We start from the raw sequence: 16500 nt of genomic DNA, 5'->3' as shown, positions 1-16500 counted from the left end.
CCCAAATCTGGTACATGATAGATCTAATCTCGTACTTATCTGTTACAATCTTATCTTATCTATTAGGAACTCTAACTTATCTCTTTTATTCCAACAATATTGTTGTTAATTTATACTAATAATATTAGACTTTCAATTTAAATAAATCTTAGAACATATTTTTATTTAAAATTTTAAATTAATAATTTTTTGGGTGTTAAACGTTAGCTGAAAGGAGTATTTTCTTAAATATCTTATTGTGATATCCTAATTTGTATTGACTTTACCTAAAGGACGTCGTTTACAAACAAACCAACCAACATACATCAATCCATTATATTAGCTTGTATTTCTAATTTCTGCTTTCTATTTTAAATTTAAAATTCAAGTCTAATTTAGAGCTAAGTTAAATTTTATATTTCAAGCATAAATTGCAACAACGAAAAAACTCGACATGAATGCAAAGCATTTTTATTAATTATTTTATCCATTTAAGAAAATGAAAATTAGTAGGAATAATTCATGTAAGATGTTTTACAATAATAATTATTAAAGAAAATAATTCAAACACATAACCACATTTTAGGAGTATAATAAAATAAATTTATAATCTTCACATATTTATTTAAAAGGATATAATTTCTTATGTAAAATCTATATTAAGAGATAGTTTAACTTAATTCTTTTTTAGAATAAATCTTTAACACAAAGGATAGTTCACATAAAAATCTTTTAGGTAATCTATTATTTGAAAACACATTTATTTAAACCATGAAATGAGTTTTACTAATTTATCTAGAATAGGATTTTGGAGTGTTACATGGTGGTTCCCTGTGAGCTCTTCAACAAAGTTTGTAAAGAGGCTGCAGTGGTGATTGAGAGAGGCGTTTTGCTTGCCTCGTCAGAGAGGTGAAAAGCAACACTAGTGAAATCGAGTTTGGGAGATTCATTGACCAACCGGGCTCAAGAGATCAAGCGGAGTCTTGATAGATGAGCAGTTGGGTGCTTTGAATCCACCTCAATGTGGACTAGGGGTGACAGGCAAGTCATCGACACCACGGGGAAAAATCATTTGGTCAAGTGGCATCATCTCCCTGTTGGTTTGCAACTTTCCTCACTAGCTTGTATTTACTTGTTCATATACTTATGCTACTGAATATTTGTTTCTCTTACATGCTCTTGTATATTTAGTCATAGTTGTTATAAAATAGTTACTCTCTTATTGTTAGCCTGTGTAGCTAATTCGTTTTGCTTAGCTTGTGTGGCTAAGTAGTTGTTTCTCTCTAGTTGTGCTTGTGTAGTGCAACTAGTGAGTTGTGCTAGTAGTTCTTGTGCTTTGTGTGCTTTTCTTACTAGTCTGTTTAGGAGCTTTCGGTGTACTTAAAATTATAGTTGCATATGTTTGTATGACCTTGATAACTAGACTTCTGTAGGAGAGCTCTTTCTCTAGCTTGGCACCTTAGTTGCTTCTATTAGGATCTTTTGTAAGGTGATTAATTTGTTATAGTTAGAGGGGTGTAGTTTTGTCTAGACCAAAGAGTATAAATTTCACATTTATTAGTATTAGCCAACATAATTAGTTTTAGAAAGGACTATTCACCCCCTGTAGTTCGCCATCTCGACCCTACACCATCTCCAATTGATCATGATCCTTGACCAAGTCAATATGGGCAACCAGATGATTCCCATAGCGGACTACAAAGTCCTGATATTCATCATCAAATACGGGAATATTTACTTTACGCAACACTTCTTCAATGTATGGATTTGAACTGAAGCAATGAATGGCAAACTACAAAACTTAAAGAATGACTAACCTTTGAAGAAAATTACCTCTCGATTTTGTGGTAACTAAAGATGGACCTGGTGCCATCAAGGGATCGGTCGATGCGACCAAGTGCTAAGTAGTTAGGGACTCGGTCAACGCAACCAAGAGCTCGACCGACGTAGTTGTGGCTGCTGCGGTAGCAATAGTGGCAGTGGGTGTGGCTAGAGACACCCTAGAAGATGTCGTGGAAGCCTGTACTGCACCCTTGGGGCCTTTGGGAGCCTCGGTCGAAAAAGGCATCTCGACCAAGGACTCTGCATGCGCTAGCTAGTGGGCTAGGCTTAGGTGGTGTAGAGTTCGTCTTATCTTTAGGCTATCCACAACACTTCCGGTGTGACCACTCTCTCCCCTTGAATAGGACACCTCTATATGTTGTATCACTTGCCTCTATACCTGTCCCCCTAAGCTAGAGGGATGTTCTCTCTCCCCTTATTTCAGAGGGCACACTATCTTGCTTTGTTCATAGAAGATGATGGGGAAAGCCGGGAAGGAGGAGGTGGATGGTGTACGACGACCAAATGTAAATTATTTTATTTATGCATAGTGGATGAAGGGTTGTGATTAAGGGGAAACCGTTGAAGATGGAAGTGATATAGGAGGAGAGATAATACTGGTGTGGTATGATATTGGGATGTGGGGGGCAAAATTTAAGATCAACTATTGCACATTGTCTTAAGCAGCTCTATTGATGCCCTATCATGTTCAATACCTAAAGAAGCTAGGGCTCGAACATTGTTGTTCGATGTGTCAACTTGAATAGTTTTCAACATTTTTCACTGATCATTGCATCGGAATCGGATGCCTGAGACAGGTTTGTGTGTGTTGTAGAAGGTGAGCTATAAAATAAGTAGCATCTAGGACTAGGATATAGTATCCCCCTAAGAAGATTGTGTTTGAGTCAGGTTCATAGCTAAAATGTCATCTCGAACACAATCGTTCGGGCCATAGAAATAAAAATGATGTAGAATCAAATCATAGGAATAGTTCGCCGATCGTGCTCGTGAAGGATAGCGGTAGCAATTGTACCGGTAGTAACAACAACAACAACAAAAGTAATAATAGAGAAACAGGGCCCACATGCCTGTGAAACACTCAATTACTCAAGCACGAGCTTGTTCGGAAATTCCTGCGTCGGGAATCCGATTGTAGTGCTACAATACATACACTGCAGGTACATGTACATCCATACAGTCAGGGGCGAAGCCAAGGGGGTGGGGCAGGGGCCTTGCCCCCCTAACCATCCCATATTGTTTATGAAACATGGATAAATTTCTCTATCAAGTAAAAATTTGTCGTATTTCTGAATCATCAAATTCGCCGCTAAGTAATAAAATTGATGAATTCAGCTCAAAGTTGTCACCAGATAGTTGTTGTGTGCACGACAAATTTGGTGCTTCACCTTTATTATACAACCAACTAGAGCCAAATACATTACGATCACTTGTTGATTTGATAATAGCCTTGTCAAATTGTGTAAAAGTTTCATGTATCAAATGGTTTACGGATTATTAAGATTAATGGTTACCCTTCGAGTCTCAACTACAACAACTAAGAGAGCCTTTTAGCTACAAAACTTATCAAAACACATCTATAAAATAAAATAGGAGATGACTTTATGTGAAGTTACTTCATCATCTATATTAATATAAAATTGATAGCTATGATCAAATCTCCTGACATAATCGAAGCTTTTGATTTGGCCAATCAACATAGAAACAAATTATTTTGATCTCGATTAAAGTTACTTAATATACAATTTTATGATGCAAGTCTTTTTTTTATTAATTTATTATCTATGTATAAAAAAATGTTAAACTAAATTAGTATATGTGTATATATTCTAAGATTTTTTCACCTTTTATTATTTAATGAATTACTCGCCCCTCCTATACCATAATCCTGGCCGCCCCTGCATACAGTGCGAAAATGCGAGCGGACTAGTTGACTGACCTCGCCGGAGTGGGTCGCCGTCGTTCCAGGCTGTCGGAAAGCGAGGCCGCAAGTGGGGGCTCGGTGCGCTCCAGCTGGCTCTCATTCCGCTGCCGTCATCTCTCATCCCGTGCGACACTCCACAGCATCCATCAACTCAACATCATCAGCTCGCGTTGCGTGCTCGGCCCGCCTAATCCTCTTTCTTTAGCTCAAGACCGGCGACTAAATTTGGCGCCAGCCGGCAGCAGGGGGTATAAGTAGTCGCCGCCGCCGTCTTCCTCGCACCTCCCCGCTCCGCTCTCCCTTGTCGAGTTCTCAGCACCGGCCGATCCATCCTCCTCCGCCTCCCTCGGTTCGGCCTCTGGCCTGCACACCATGAACTCTCGCTTCCGGAGCCTCTGGAGAGCCATGGCTGGGGCTTTGCAGCCGCCGTGCCGCCTCGGAGCTGCCGCGTGTAGCTTGCTCGCTAAGCAGCAGCTATAGTAGCTGAGCGAGTGCGTCCATCGATCGGAGTCGTCCACCTCCGTCTCCCTTTGCGATTCGGCGTCGTGAACTCGTGTTCTTGAGCGTGGGGGCAAGGGGCAGAGCAACAAGGAGACACTTCTTCTTCTTCTTTACAACAAATAAGAAAGGTAAATTTCAGTCCAATTCAGTTCTATATGTTTAAGTTCCTTTCCGTTGCTCCTGAAGACCTGAACAGAACCTTTTAAATTTGGCGTCTATCTTACTATCTACATACATACAGTTCTAAACAGCAAGACATGCCTACTACTTTCAGACATAGAAGCATGCGTGTATGTGCATATACATACATGTATCTACTACTATACTAGTATCAATTTCTTGTGTTAAGCATGTACTCTTGATGACTAGTACTTTTTAATTTGTAACTGGGGAGTGGACGAGTGATTGGGGGGGGGGGGGGGGGGGGGTCTGGGCTTTTGCTTCATTTTGTTCTAGAAAAGCAAAGCAATCAGAGGGATGGAAAGAGGAAGGAGAAAAGAAAGGGGGGCACATGCAGACGGCTGACTGACCGCGTTGTTGCCAGCGCAACACATCTCTTCTTCCTCGTCTGACCGGGACTCGCACACGCTTTGCTTTTGTTCTGGTCCTCCTTTGCATGGTGGTTCTGGTCTCTTTTTATCTCCCCCCTGCCTTTTGTCCTTTGAGGATCAAAAGGCCTGCGATTCCAACAAATCCTCCAACCAAGCAATAAAGTTTTGGACGAAAAAAACAAAGATGTAACGAACTCACACCAACTCTGTTTGATTGTTTCCAGTCTATTTCTCCCCCAATCTAGCACCTCAATTATGGAGCTATGGCCTCTTCTGGTTCTTCCTATCTAGAGTTGATTTACAAATGGATGAGATAGAAGAGCTAGAAGTAAAGAATTCATCTTTTTTTTTGCTGACCTATACATGCGACATGGGGTTGAATTAATAACTGAACGAACCCAAGAGTCCAAGACAAGAAAGAAACCGATGAAGTCATTCTCTGTTCCTGAATCTTGATCCGTCACGCCCGGCCATGGAAATGAGGTCAGAAGACTAGCCACTAGATAATACAGAGGGCATGGCGGTCAGAAGAACAAGAACTTGGACTTGGAGCTGCATCTGAAGGGGAGCGCGGTGCCGTTGGGCCAGAAGAAGCGGAGCTGGCACGCCAGGCGCGTCCACTGGTCGATGGCGACGATCCCCGCGACCTTCCATCGCGTCCGGGCCTCCCCCTCCACCCGGAACGGCACCACGCCGTCGCGGAGCGCGGCCTCCATGGCAGCGCTGCCGGCGTCGCCCAGCGGGACGCCCTGCGCGCGCGCCACGTACGCCAGCGGGAGGACGCCCCTGGCGGGCACGCGGAACGGGTCGGCGCGGAGCACCGCCAGCGTCGCGCCGGCGAACGCGAGGCGGCACTCGAGGCGCGAGAAGTAGGCCGCCGAGTGCGCGTTGCCGTTGCGGGCCTCCACCCGGACCGTGAGCTGCACGTCGTCCAGCGCCCCCGTCTGCCCGTACACCAGCGTGTTCAGGCTCGCCGCCCGCACCGCCAAGTACGGCGCGCGGGGCTGCAGCAGCAGCACCACCACAAGAACGGCCACGGCGCCCAGCAGCACCACGACCGCCAGCACCGTGAACAGCACTACCGCCGCCCACTCCGCCGCGCCCGACCGGTGCCTCCTGAAGCTGTACCGTCGTGGACGCTGAGGCTCCTCCTCCTCGCGCCCCCTCCACGTCTGCCATTCCGCCGGCTGGAGAGCGCCGCGGCGGCCGGGGCTCTGCTGCTCACGGGCGCGCGGGTCATGGGCCGCGTGGCTGCCGCCGCCGCCAGGGGGCTCGATTCTGGTGGACGACATGGGAGGCTACAGCGATGGCCAGCAGCATGCCAGCATCAAGGAGAGAGGCGAGCTCAGGGCGGGGGGCGGGGCCGATATAGTGTAGCTAGCTTGCCTTGGGCGCGGTGCTGTGCGGCGTGGCGGCCGCCTTACGTGGGCGCTCGGCGAGTGGCGGCGACGTGGCCGTTGCCCAGCGCAGGAGGAGTTCGTTCGCGCTGTAGCGGGCAAAGGTTTGGTATCTCCCCTCCGCACGCCGGCCGGACCGGAGGAAGCTTTGGGCATCGGTTACTTAAAGAAATGGAAGCAAGGGAGCACGCTGCGCTTAGGCTACCTCACTGACAGCCACTGCCATGGCTGCCCTCCTTCGTTTCCCTTCCAGGGGCGATCAAATCAAACCACCAGTTTAATCATGGGTATCCCGCTCGTGGGAAGATGCCTTTGGCAGCCTGAACTTTTTATTAGAAATCGCAACGCAATGCAGCTTCGCATTGCACCGCAATCGAGCTGGAATGCTAATGACGTTTTCCACTGCTGCCATCATTGCAAAAGCACCCGATGCCTTTCGCTTTTCTGTTGCTCTGTTTGTTTAATCGACTTGGTCTTACTCTTGGTGGTGTTAACAATGCCTTTCGCAGTACTTTTGCAACAGTGCCTGTCAAAGGGAGAATATGCTGGGATTGGCATTCGCCTTTGTGGTATAAAATCTTGTGCAGGTTCGCTAAGGTTAGCCTAAATTCTAATAGAAAGCTTAAGGACGTGTTTGGCACGACTCTAGAGCAAATTTCTAAGTTCATAGTTACAAACTCTTTGAAGTTTTTAGAGTTGCAATATAAATGTTTGGAGTATTTTTTGCTGTTCCGAAATCTCTAAAAAGTTAACTAGACATGAAATTTAGAGTTATTTATCTGTCATTGCTACTGGTTATGAGAAAGCAATCTAAACTTTAGAATATACTTGCTCCATAGAGCCGTCATGCCAAATACACCCTAAGTATCATCTAGATACGGCCGAGCATGTTTTTTTTTCTCTCTCCAAAAAAATACGTTAGTTTTGTCATGATCCTAGTTAGACTAGAGTTGGATTATAAATATGTGAAACAAACACTTCGTTTTCTTTCCTCTTGAGCCCACTTTTGGGGAGACGGACTGTTTGGCATGTAGGCCGAACGGTCCGAACGGTATGCGGTGGTGGCACGGACGATTCGCGCGTGCGCAGAATCAGTTATGGTTTCGATTTTTTTACGGGATTTGTTAGCTAAATCTGCGAGATTAACTCGTGAACCGACTTATAACGGGTCCAGACCTCCCATTTATATAGATGAAGGGCTACGGGCGATTGAACCCCACAATCGATCAAATCAAATCTACTTAACGTTTTTACCTTATGCATTATGAGTAGTTCCAGTTTAGCCCTAGTTTAGCCTCCCTCTGTGTCAAATCTTCACTTCTCTTCGGCTTTACATCGACTAGAGGCGTCTTGGGTGGCCTATCGACGCCAAGATACACCTTAGGATCTCTCCTCATCGACGGGGCACCTCTCGAGAGGCGAGATTTAGGTCTGCTGCGAAGAAGACCCATACGCCATCGCGGACCGTCCGAGTCCCAGGCGTGGATCGTCCGGACGTATGCGGAGGAAGAGTCGCTCCTGCGCCAGGTCGCGAACCGCCCGGGCCTGTGCCACGGACCTTGCACGTCAATGCAGAGAGCACCGCCAGACGGTCCGTTTCAGTATTTGACGCCCAGATCAGCGCCAACACATTACACCCATATTTGCTTCTTTGCATTTGCATATGGTTTCAAGAACCCACAACATTGATCTGCGTATGGACTATGTCTCGGAGAACCTGCAGGGCTGCAGGAGATAGGCGTGTCAATATTTCTACCTGTGGCACACCCGCTCAATTAACAAAAGCGAAAGTGCACGAGTGCTGCTTTTTTTCTAAGGCGCGCATGTAAATATGTAATCGAAGATCCAGAGTTCCAAATTTTCGTTAGCTAACAAAGGCATGTTTGATAGAGCTTTTTCTTGTTAAAAAAAATACTACCTCTGTTTTTGAATATTTATCGCCGGTTAGTTTATTTTTAAACTAAAATACGTCAAATAAAAAAGAATGTAGGAAGTAGTTTATTTAAGAAGCTAGTGAAAAAGCAGCTTCTGCTTATTTTCTTATTTTAGCTCATTTTGAAAAGTAATTGGACTGATAAAATGGTGTGGAAGCTTATTGTTTGCTATAGTTTCTACATAAATTTGTGAAAATATGTGAAATAAAATATGTCAAACAGAGCCAATAACATGTAGGCTATATCATGCATATTTTGAGATTCTTTGGTTAGCGTCGTAGTTTGTCATATTAAACCTTTGGTAAATTCTTTCTGTCATAGAAAGTTTGGCAAGAGAAATTATTGATCACTTGTTCTCAAATGTTGTAGATAAAAAACAAGGCAACACAATTGTTAATTATTACGGACCTTCGTCTTCTGAAGCAGTATCTCCCAAGCAGGGTCGATCATGACTTTTAAGGGGCCCAGTGCGAAATCTGATATGGAGGCCTCATCCACGCACAAATATATATAATTATACATATATTATCGAATATTTGACACATAAAAAGTATTATACACTGTTTTGAAGTTTATAAGACAACAAATGTAAAATATAGCCAAAAACACTTACTTGTTATCTGATATCATTAAAACTATCTTCTAACATTTTGTGATACAAAGTCATCGCTTATATCATTGAGATCCATCTCATCCAACAACTCTTTTTGATATGTAGAATCACTCTTAAGTTATTGTTGATCATAAATAGCTCAAAAAATATTTCAATTTTAAGAAGCTTCTCTCTGCCGATGCAACCATCATGTGTAGGGGTGGGCGTTCGGGTTACCCGAAAATTTCGGGTCGGGTAATTCGGGTATTTAAAATTTCGGGTTTTGAGAATTGATACCCGAAATTACAACGGGTTTTACAATACCCGAAATTTCGGGTTCGGGTTCGGGTATTCCCGAACTACCCGAACTGTTGTGTTGGCTTCATAAAAACACATACACCCTATTAAATTAGTATAACAATATAGTTTGAATAATGATATACATGAACATGTAAAACACAAGCAATCTACAATCACAAGTTATACACACTTACACATAATTATAGATGTACAAATTAATAATTAAAAATGACACATGAAAGTTCGGGTAATTCGGGTACCCGATTGTGATACCCGAATTACCCGAAATAAATTCGGGTTTTGCAAGTTGCTACCCGAAATTCCCAAATAAAATTCGGGTTTCGGGTATTTCGGGTTCGGGTATTCCGGGTTTGGGTTTCGGGTTACGGGTTTTTTGCCCAGCCCTAATCATGTGTATAGTAAATAATACTCTCTCTATATCAAAATAGAATCTGTTTTATTTTTTTAGTGGATTCATCACCATCTAGTTGAATATAAACATAAAAATCAAGAGCTAAAACAAATACTATTTTGAAATGGATGGAGTATTCGATAAGTAATTGAGGCATTACTTTAACAATCTAAACGAGACGGGTCGATAGGGCATCGTCTTTGCGTATTTGTGTCTAGAATAGATATGTTCAATAGGAAAAAGTGGTAGCGTCCAGTGGCTAAGGGGTCCTATGTGTTTGGGGACCCGGTGCGGCCGCACCTTCCGCATCCCCTCAGGTACGGCCCTGCTCCCAAGGGGTAAATGCTCATCAGACGAAGGTCAAGAAGGACATACCTTCATCATCCAATATGTGAATAAGGATGCGAAAAGATAAATATGATAACTGCATCTCATTAATTCATTTATATTTGTATTCCATAAAACATCTAATAATATCAACAATGTTAATATTACAATGATACATTTGGCTTGCTCGAAGGTGTAAATGCGAGAGAGTGAATACAATCCAGCGTGAATAGTACAGGGTTACTGTTCATCTATTTATATGCACGGGACGTAGGCCGGGTGAAATTACATCTATACCCTTGAATGTTTATTTACAAGCAACTAAAGCTAATAAGGTCTATTTAGTATTTTACTTCTTTGCTTGGTCCGAGTCGAAGCTATTGAGTTTCGGCATTCTGCAACGTTGCTTGTACATAAGATCTTCGTCTTGAGAAGCTGAGCCGAGGTTGATGATTGCTTCGGCGGACCTTTGTATTACCTTGCTGAAGGTGTTTTTGTCTTGAGGACCTTCGGTGAACATGAAGAACCCCAACAGAAATAAGATGTTGTTTGGGTCTCTATAGAGAAGTTGCATACTGCACAAAATCCAACACAAATTATTATCAACTTATGTTTGGATTGTAAGATTGTGGCACAAAATATAATGCAAAATTTAAAACCTATTTAGATAAAATAAGATTCTAGAATAAGATTCTAAGAACGAGGTATGAACCAAACACCATCCAAGTTTATAAAGTGTGGGAGCAAAGTGCTAAAAAAGTATGGTATGACGTGGTTGTGTCAGCGAGCTGTAAAAAATTATAACATGACTAACATATGACATACCATATTGTGGTCACGAATAGGAATGGATCTTAAACATCTAAATTATATAAAAAAATTAATATTTTAACATAGATGTGTATAGAATTTGGTGCTAAGTTTTAGTGATATTATTAAGGATATTATTGAGGACAAGAATATTTTTTCGTATATTTTTTTGTACATTATTTTCTCTCCACAATGAAAAAGGTAAAAAAAATATGAATCGGAATTGTATCCGTATTTAAATTTTATATCAAATATTTAAATATATAGAACGAATTTAAGATTCACTCTTTATGAATCTTAATAAACTCAATGCCAAAAAACAAGAATATAAATTTACATAACAATTTTTATATCCTATTTGTTCGCAATCGAAAAAATAAGACAAAAAAGTTAACATCCGAATAAGTTTCCAGATCCATCCCTAGTCACGAATCAAACACATATTTTATCACTGGATTTATATTTGAAAGTGTTTTCGTAGGACTAAGGGGGTGTTTGAATGTAATAGAATTAATAGTTAGCTGCTAAAATTATCTGAAGACATCCAAATAGTTTAGCTAATAGTTCAGTTGTTAGCTACTTTTGACAAATTAGATACTAGTTATCTAGATATTTATTAGCTAACTAATTTCACTAGTAATTTTATAGTCAATTAACTATTAAACATCATCTAAAATATTGATCTAACGCTTATGGGCTATGAGAAATTAATGTTTAAAAGGTGGCTTGTGGCTTCCCCATAGATCCCTCGGCTATCTTGGCTTCTGTTATTTGAAAACGGAATAGCCATCTTACGATTCGTTTGGTGGATATGTAAATGTAGGGAACAGAGAAATCTCTTTTATTTAAAATTGAATAACAAAGTGACCTCCCCATAGATCCCCTTCATATCTCTGTTCACCGGATCAGTCGTGATTGCTCAGCCCTCTCTCCTTTCCCGCGATTTGTTCATTGATATATAAAATCTGACGGCATGGACATTCCAAAATTTCACCAGCAGCAACGGCAATGGAGGGAGCTGGTCTGCAGTGACAGTGACACGAGCCATGGATCCCGAGCCATTCGTGCGGCTCTCAGTTGGGCAGCTCGGTCTGAAGCTCCCCGGCGGGAACGCTAGCAAGGCGGCCGGCCGGCTCTGCGACTGCGAGATCCGGCTGGGCGGGTTCCCGGTGCAGACCGCTCCGGTGCCGCTGGTCCACTCCCCGGCGTTCAACCTCGACCCATTCACCAACGCGGCGGTTTTCTCCCTCGAGGAATCCGACCTCAAGGCGCTGGCGGCGCCGGGGTGCTTCCGGGCCCCGCGGTCGTCGTGCCTTGAGGTCGCGGTGTACTACCTGGCCCGCTTCGGCGCTTCACGCTGTGGTGTCCTCGCCTGCGGGAGGAAGCGGCTGGTTGGCGTGTTCAGGGTGGAGCTCGCTTCGTCGGAATGGCGGGACGGCAAGCCCGTGCTGCTGCACCATGGGTGGGCGGGCATCGGCAAGGGGGCGGCCAGGCCGGAGCTCCACCTCAGGGTGAAGCTGGAGGCTGACCCCCGCTACATCTTCCAGTTTGACGACGAGATCGCGCTCAACCCGCAGGTTGTCCAGCTCCATGGCAGCATCCGGCAGCCCGTGTTCAGCTGCAAGTTCATCCGCGACAGGCGGTGAGTGTCTTGCTCGCGATCAATCATATTGCAATTGCACTTGCACGCATGCATCAAGTTCATCTGAATGCTTGTGCCTGCATGCAGGCCATCTCAGAGTGACCCTTTGGGCGGCGGGCAGTACTGGTCGAGCTCCAGCAGCGAGGAGCAGGACATGGAGATGGTGAGGCGGGAGAGGAAGGCCTGGAAGGTGGTGATCCACGACCTGTCCGGCTCGGCCGTAGCCGCGGCGTTTATGGCCACCCCGTTTGTGCCGGCGCCGGGCGGGGACACGGTGGCACGGTCCAACCCGGGCGCCTGGCTCATCGTGCGCGCCGACACCACGGGGTCCTCGGACAGTTGGCAGCCGTGGGGCCGGCTGGAGGCGTGGCGCGAGGCGGCGGCGGCGGCGGCGAGCAGCGGCAAGGACACGGTGCGCCTGCGGCTGCACCTGCTCCCGGACCGCCACGACGACTGCGTGCTCGTGTCGGAGGCGCCCCTGAGCAGCGACAAGGGCGGGGAGTTCTTCATCGACATGGACAGGCAGGCGCCCTCCGCCACGGCGGCGGAGCACTGCGCGGCGAGCCTGGGCGCCGCGTGCGCCGGCGGCGGCTTCGTCATGAGCTGCAGGGTGGAGGGGGAGGCGAGGAGCAGCAGGCCGTTCGTGCAGCTTGCCATGCGGCATGTCACGTGCATGGAGGACGCCGCCATGTTCGTCGCGCTCGCCGCGGCCGTCGACCTCAGCGTCAAGGCGTGCCGCCCGTTCCGCAGGAAACCGAACAAGAAGGCCGCCTCGCCGTCGCCCGACCACCTCGAGCTCGACACCTAGGAACGCAGAACAGGAAGGCCCCGCCGACTAGCACCCATGGCCGCCCATGGATCCATCTAACTCGACCTGTAAATTCACTTAATTTCAAGAGCTGGACTGAATCGTTTGCCACAATCAAAACTCTGTTGTTTGACTGGCCTCAGCAGTTAGTACATGTTTGGAAGTAAATTAATTTTACAGTCATAATTTATAGAAATCCAATAGTACTTCGCAGTGACCGTGCGCTGCAACAACACATAATCATATTTGATAGCCATAAAAAATTAATATTGTCGGGTACCGTAATTAGGGGTACCCCAACACTCCAAAACACGGCTGGTAACCACCATCGACACAAGCTACAGAGGCTGATGGGCATGATTCAGGTCAAGGCTTCGTCTGCTAAGGGACGCGATCTCGCCCCGCCCGAGCCCAGCCTCGGGCGGGAACAGTAGTCTCAAGCGAATTCTCGCCTCGCCCGAAGGTCTCTTCAAGCAACGGACGCACCCTCGACTCGCCCGAACCCCAGCTCGGGCAGGCTTCGTTGAGAAGCAACCTTGGCCAAATCGTCTCACCAACCGACCGTATCGCAGGCGCATTCAATGCAAGGATCGCCTGACGCCTTATCCTGACACACGTGCCTCAGTCGGCAAGGTCGAAGTGACCGCAGTCACTTCGCCCTTCCACTAACCGACCTGATAGGAAAACAGCGTCGCTCGCCCCGCTCCGACTGCTGTGCCACCCGCCAGAGTGAGGCTCGCAACAGCCAAGTTCAGCCTCAGGCGCAACAGGAAGCTCCGCCTCGCTCGACCCCAGGACTCGACCTCAACCTCGGCCTCGGAAGGAGGACTCCGCCTCGCCCGACCCCAGGGCTCAGCCTCAACCTCGGCATCGGAAGGAGGATTCCGCCTCGCCCGACCCCAAGGCTTGGCCTCAGCCTCGGCCTCGGAGGGTGGTCTCCGCCTCGCCCGACCCCAGGGCTCGGCCTCAACCTCGACCTCGGGAGGAATCGCGTCCTCGTCCGACCCCGGCCTCGGCCTCAGGAGGAGTCTCCGCCTCGCCCGACCTTGGGCTCGGACCAACCATGCCACGAGGGATACATCATTACCCTACCCCTAGCTAGCTCAGGCTACGGGGGAACAAGACCGGCATCCCATCCAGGCTCGCCCCGGTAACAAGTAATGATGGTTCCCCGCGTGCGTCCATGACAACGGTGGTTCTCAGCCCCCTACGGAAGCAAGGAGACGTCAGCAAGATTCTAGCAGCCCCGACAGCTGTGCTTCTACAGGGCTCAAGCGCTCCTCCGACGGCCACGATACCGCGTACACAGGGCTCTAGCACCTCTCCGACAGCCACGTTGGCATGTACACAGGGCTCAGGCACCTTTCTGCCGGACACGTTAGCGCATAGCTACACCCCCATTGTACACCTGGACCCTCTCCTTGCATCTATAAAAGGAAGGTCTAGGTCCCTCATGCGAGAGGGTCGCGCGGGAGGGCGGGCTGACGAACAGGCTCACTCTCTCTCCCTCGCGAACGCTTGTAACCCCTACTACGAGCGCATCCCCCTGGCGCAGGATAACACGAGTCGCGTTTTCCCCCCTTGTGTTCCATCTCGCGCCAACCCATCTGGGCTAGGACACGCAGCGACAATTTTACTCGTCGGTCCAGGGACCCCCCGGGGTCGAAACGCCGACAGTTGGCGCGCCAGGTAGGGGCCTGCTGCGTGTTGACGAACAGCTTCCCATTGAGTTCCAGATGGGTAGCCTCCAGCAATCTCTCCAGCCCGGGACGCTGCTCCGCTTCGGGAGCCTCGAGTTCATGTCCCTTGACGGCAGCTATGACATGGTACTCCTTCCCCCGCAGCGTGACAGCGACAACGACAGCCGTCAGCTCGCCCGACGACGGCGAACTCGACGACGTCTTCCCCCCGTGGCGGAAGAGCAGCATCCGGGTTTGTCCCGCCGCCTTCCTCGCCACAGGAGGAGGAGGCGGGGCAACCGTGGCCAGGCAGGAGGCGGCACCTCGTCGGCTGTCGAGCGAGTCGACGACGCCGGCACCCCAGCGGGGGACATGTCGGGCGTTGTCCTCACGCCTAAGACAACGACGAGTGTCGTTTCCCCGCAACATGCTAGCCCCAAGCGGACAGATGACGCCAACACTCTCGCAAGGGACTTGCTGGGCGTTAGCCTCGTACCTGAGATAACGGTGCAGTCCGTCCCCGACTCGACTTCGTCACCGTCCATCGATCGAGAGTTACCGTCCGTTTTCCACCCTGTGCCTTTTAGATTCAACTTCGATCCACCAAGCGACCCCGCTTCGGTGAGCGCTTTCGTAAAGGCATATCCTAAACTTCCGGGGTACCATATGTGGTCAACCTGGGACCGACTAACGGCCGTCTCGACCTACGGGCCCCCAGGTTCCGAGGAAGAAGACGAGCCCAACTCTGGTTGGGATTTCTCTGGGCTCGGTAATCCCAGTGTCATGCGAGACTTCATGACCGCATGTGACAACTGCCTCTCCGATTGCTCTGATGATGGCCACAGCCTTGACGATGAGGGTTGTGGCCCAAGTCGCGAATGTTTCCACGTCGATCTAGGGGTCACGACGAAGGCAACCACCTTGGTATGCCGGAGGATGACGATCCCCCTGGGCCTGCGCCTCGCGTTGACATCCTGCGGGAGCTAGCTATGGTCCCAGTCCCTGCGGGGGGGTCAGGACACACAGCTCGAGCAAATCCGCGAGATGCAGGCCAAGCTCGACGAGGAATCAAGACAACTTGTGCAGCTCCAGAAAAACATCGAGCAGGAGTGGGCAGGCCGAGCACTCGCCGGAGAAGCGCATCATCTGGCCTGGGACGTCCAGCGCCGTATCGCTAACGATGCCAGGGCAAGGCTGCCCCCGGCCTCCAGCGGGGTCGGCCAGAATCTGGCTGCAGCGGCAATGCTGCTCCGAACGATGCCGGAGCCGTCCACCACCGAGGGGCGGCGTATCCAAGGAGAACTCAAGAATCTCCTGGAGGACGCCGCGGTCCGACAGGCCGAGAGCTCTGCCTCCCGAAGGCAAGGGTGCCCCCCGGAGCATCGCGCAGCGACTTCCCGATTCATGCGGGAAGCCTCGGTTCACACCGGGCGCACGTGGGACGCAACGCCTGCAGCCCCGGGTCGCCTCGGCAACGAGCACCACCGCCGTGATCATCGAGCCCGCCTCGACGAGAAGGTGCGTTGAGGCTACCACCCCAAGCGTGGGGGACGTTACGACAACGAGGAGGATCGGAGCCCCTCGCCTGAACCACCTGGTCCGCAAGCCTTCAACCGGGCCATACGACGGGCGCCGTTCCCGACCCGGTTCCGAGCCCTGACTACCATCACCAAGTACTCAGGGGAAACAAGGCCGAAATTGTGGCTTGCGGACTACCGGTTGGCCTGCCAGCTAGGTGGAACGGACGATGACAACCTCATCATCCGCAACCTCTCCCTGTTCCTCTCCGACGCCGCCCGAGCCTG

General features: G+C 48.4%; 1 protein-coding gene across 4 annotated transcripts; it reads left to right on the top strand.

The window, feature by feature from the left end:
* The first annotated feature begins 3648 nt into the window (after positions 1-3648).
* LOC100278423 (Nuclear factor 1 A-type) lies at positions 3649-13202 on the top strand. 4 transcript variants are annotated; one of them, XM_020544999.3, is made up of 4 exons: positions 3649-4371; positions 6701-6788; positions 11567-12208; positions 12296-13202. In XM_020544999.3, exons 3-4 carry the CDS (start codon positions 11613-11615, stop codon positions 13014-13016), a joined length of 1317 nt encoding a protein of 438 aa, XP_020400588.1. In that variant the 5' UTR covers positions 3649-4371; positions 6701-6788; positions 11567-11612; the 3' UTR covers positions 13017-13202. The 4 variants fall into 4 exon arrangements, with proteins under 4 accessions (XP_020400588.1, XP_035818899.1, NP_001300700.1 ...); XM_035963006.1 differs by having other exon boundaries at positions 11564-12208; NM_001313771.1 differs by lacking the exon at positions 6701-6788 and having other exon boundaries at positions 3884-4371; positions 12296-13132.
* Positions 13203-16500: the final 3298 nt, after the last annotated feature.

Source organism: Zea mays, chromosome 10, assembly GCF_902167145.1.
Source record: "Zea mays cultivar B73 chromosome 10, Zm-B73-REFERENCE-NAM-5.0, whole genome shotgun sequence".
In the NCBI taxonomy this organism is placed as follows: domain Eukaryota; kingdom Viridiplantae; phylum Streptophyta; class Magnoliopsida; order Poales; family Poaceae; genus Zea; species Zea mays.
The sequence above is the reverse complement of the archived record's forward strand: the minus strand, read 5'-3'. Positions and strand labels throughout refer to the sequence as shown.

Coding starts and splice junctions, on each gene's coding strand:
- LOC100278423 (XM_020544999.3), top strand. CDS start 11,613: ATGGATCCCGAGCCATTCGTGCGGCTCTCAGTTGGGCAGCTCGGTCTG. Junction 12,209..12,295: donor AAGTTCATCCGCGACAGGCG/GTGAGTGTCTTG, acceptor GCCTGCATGCAG/GCCATCTCAGAGTGACCCTT.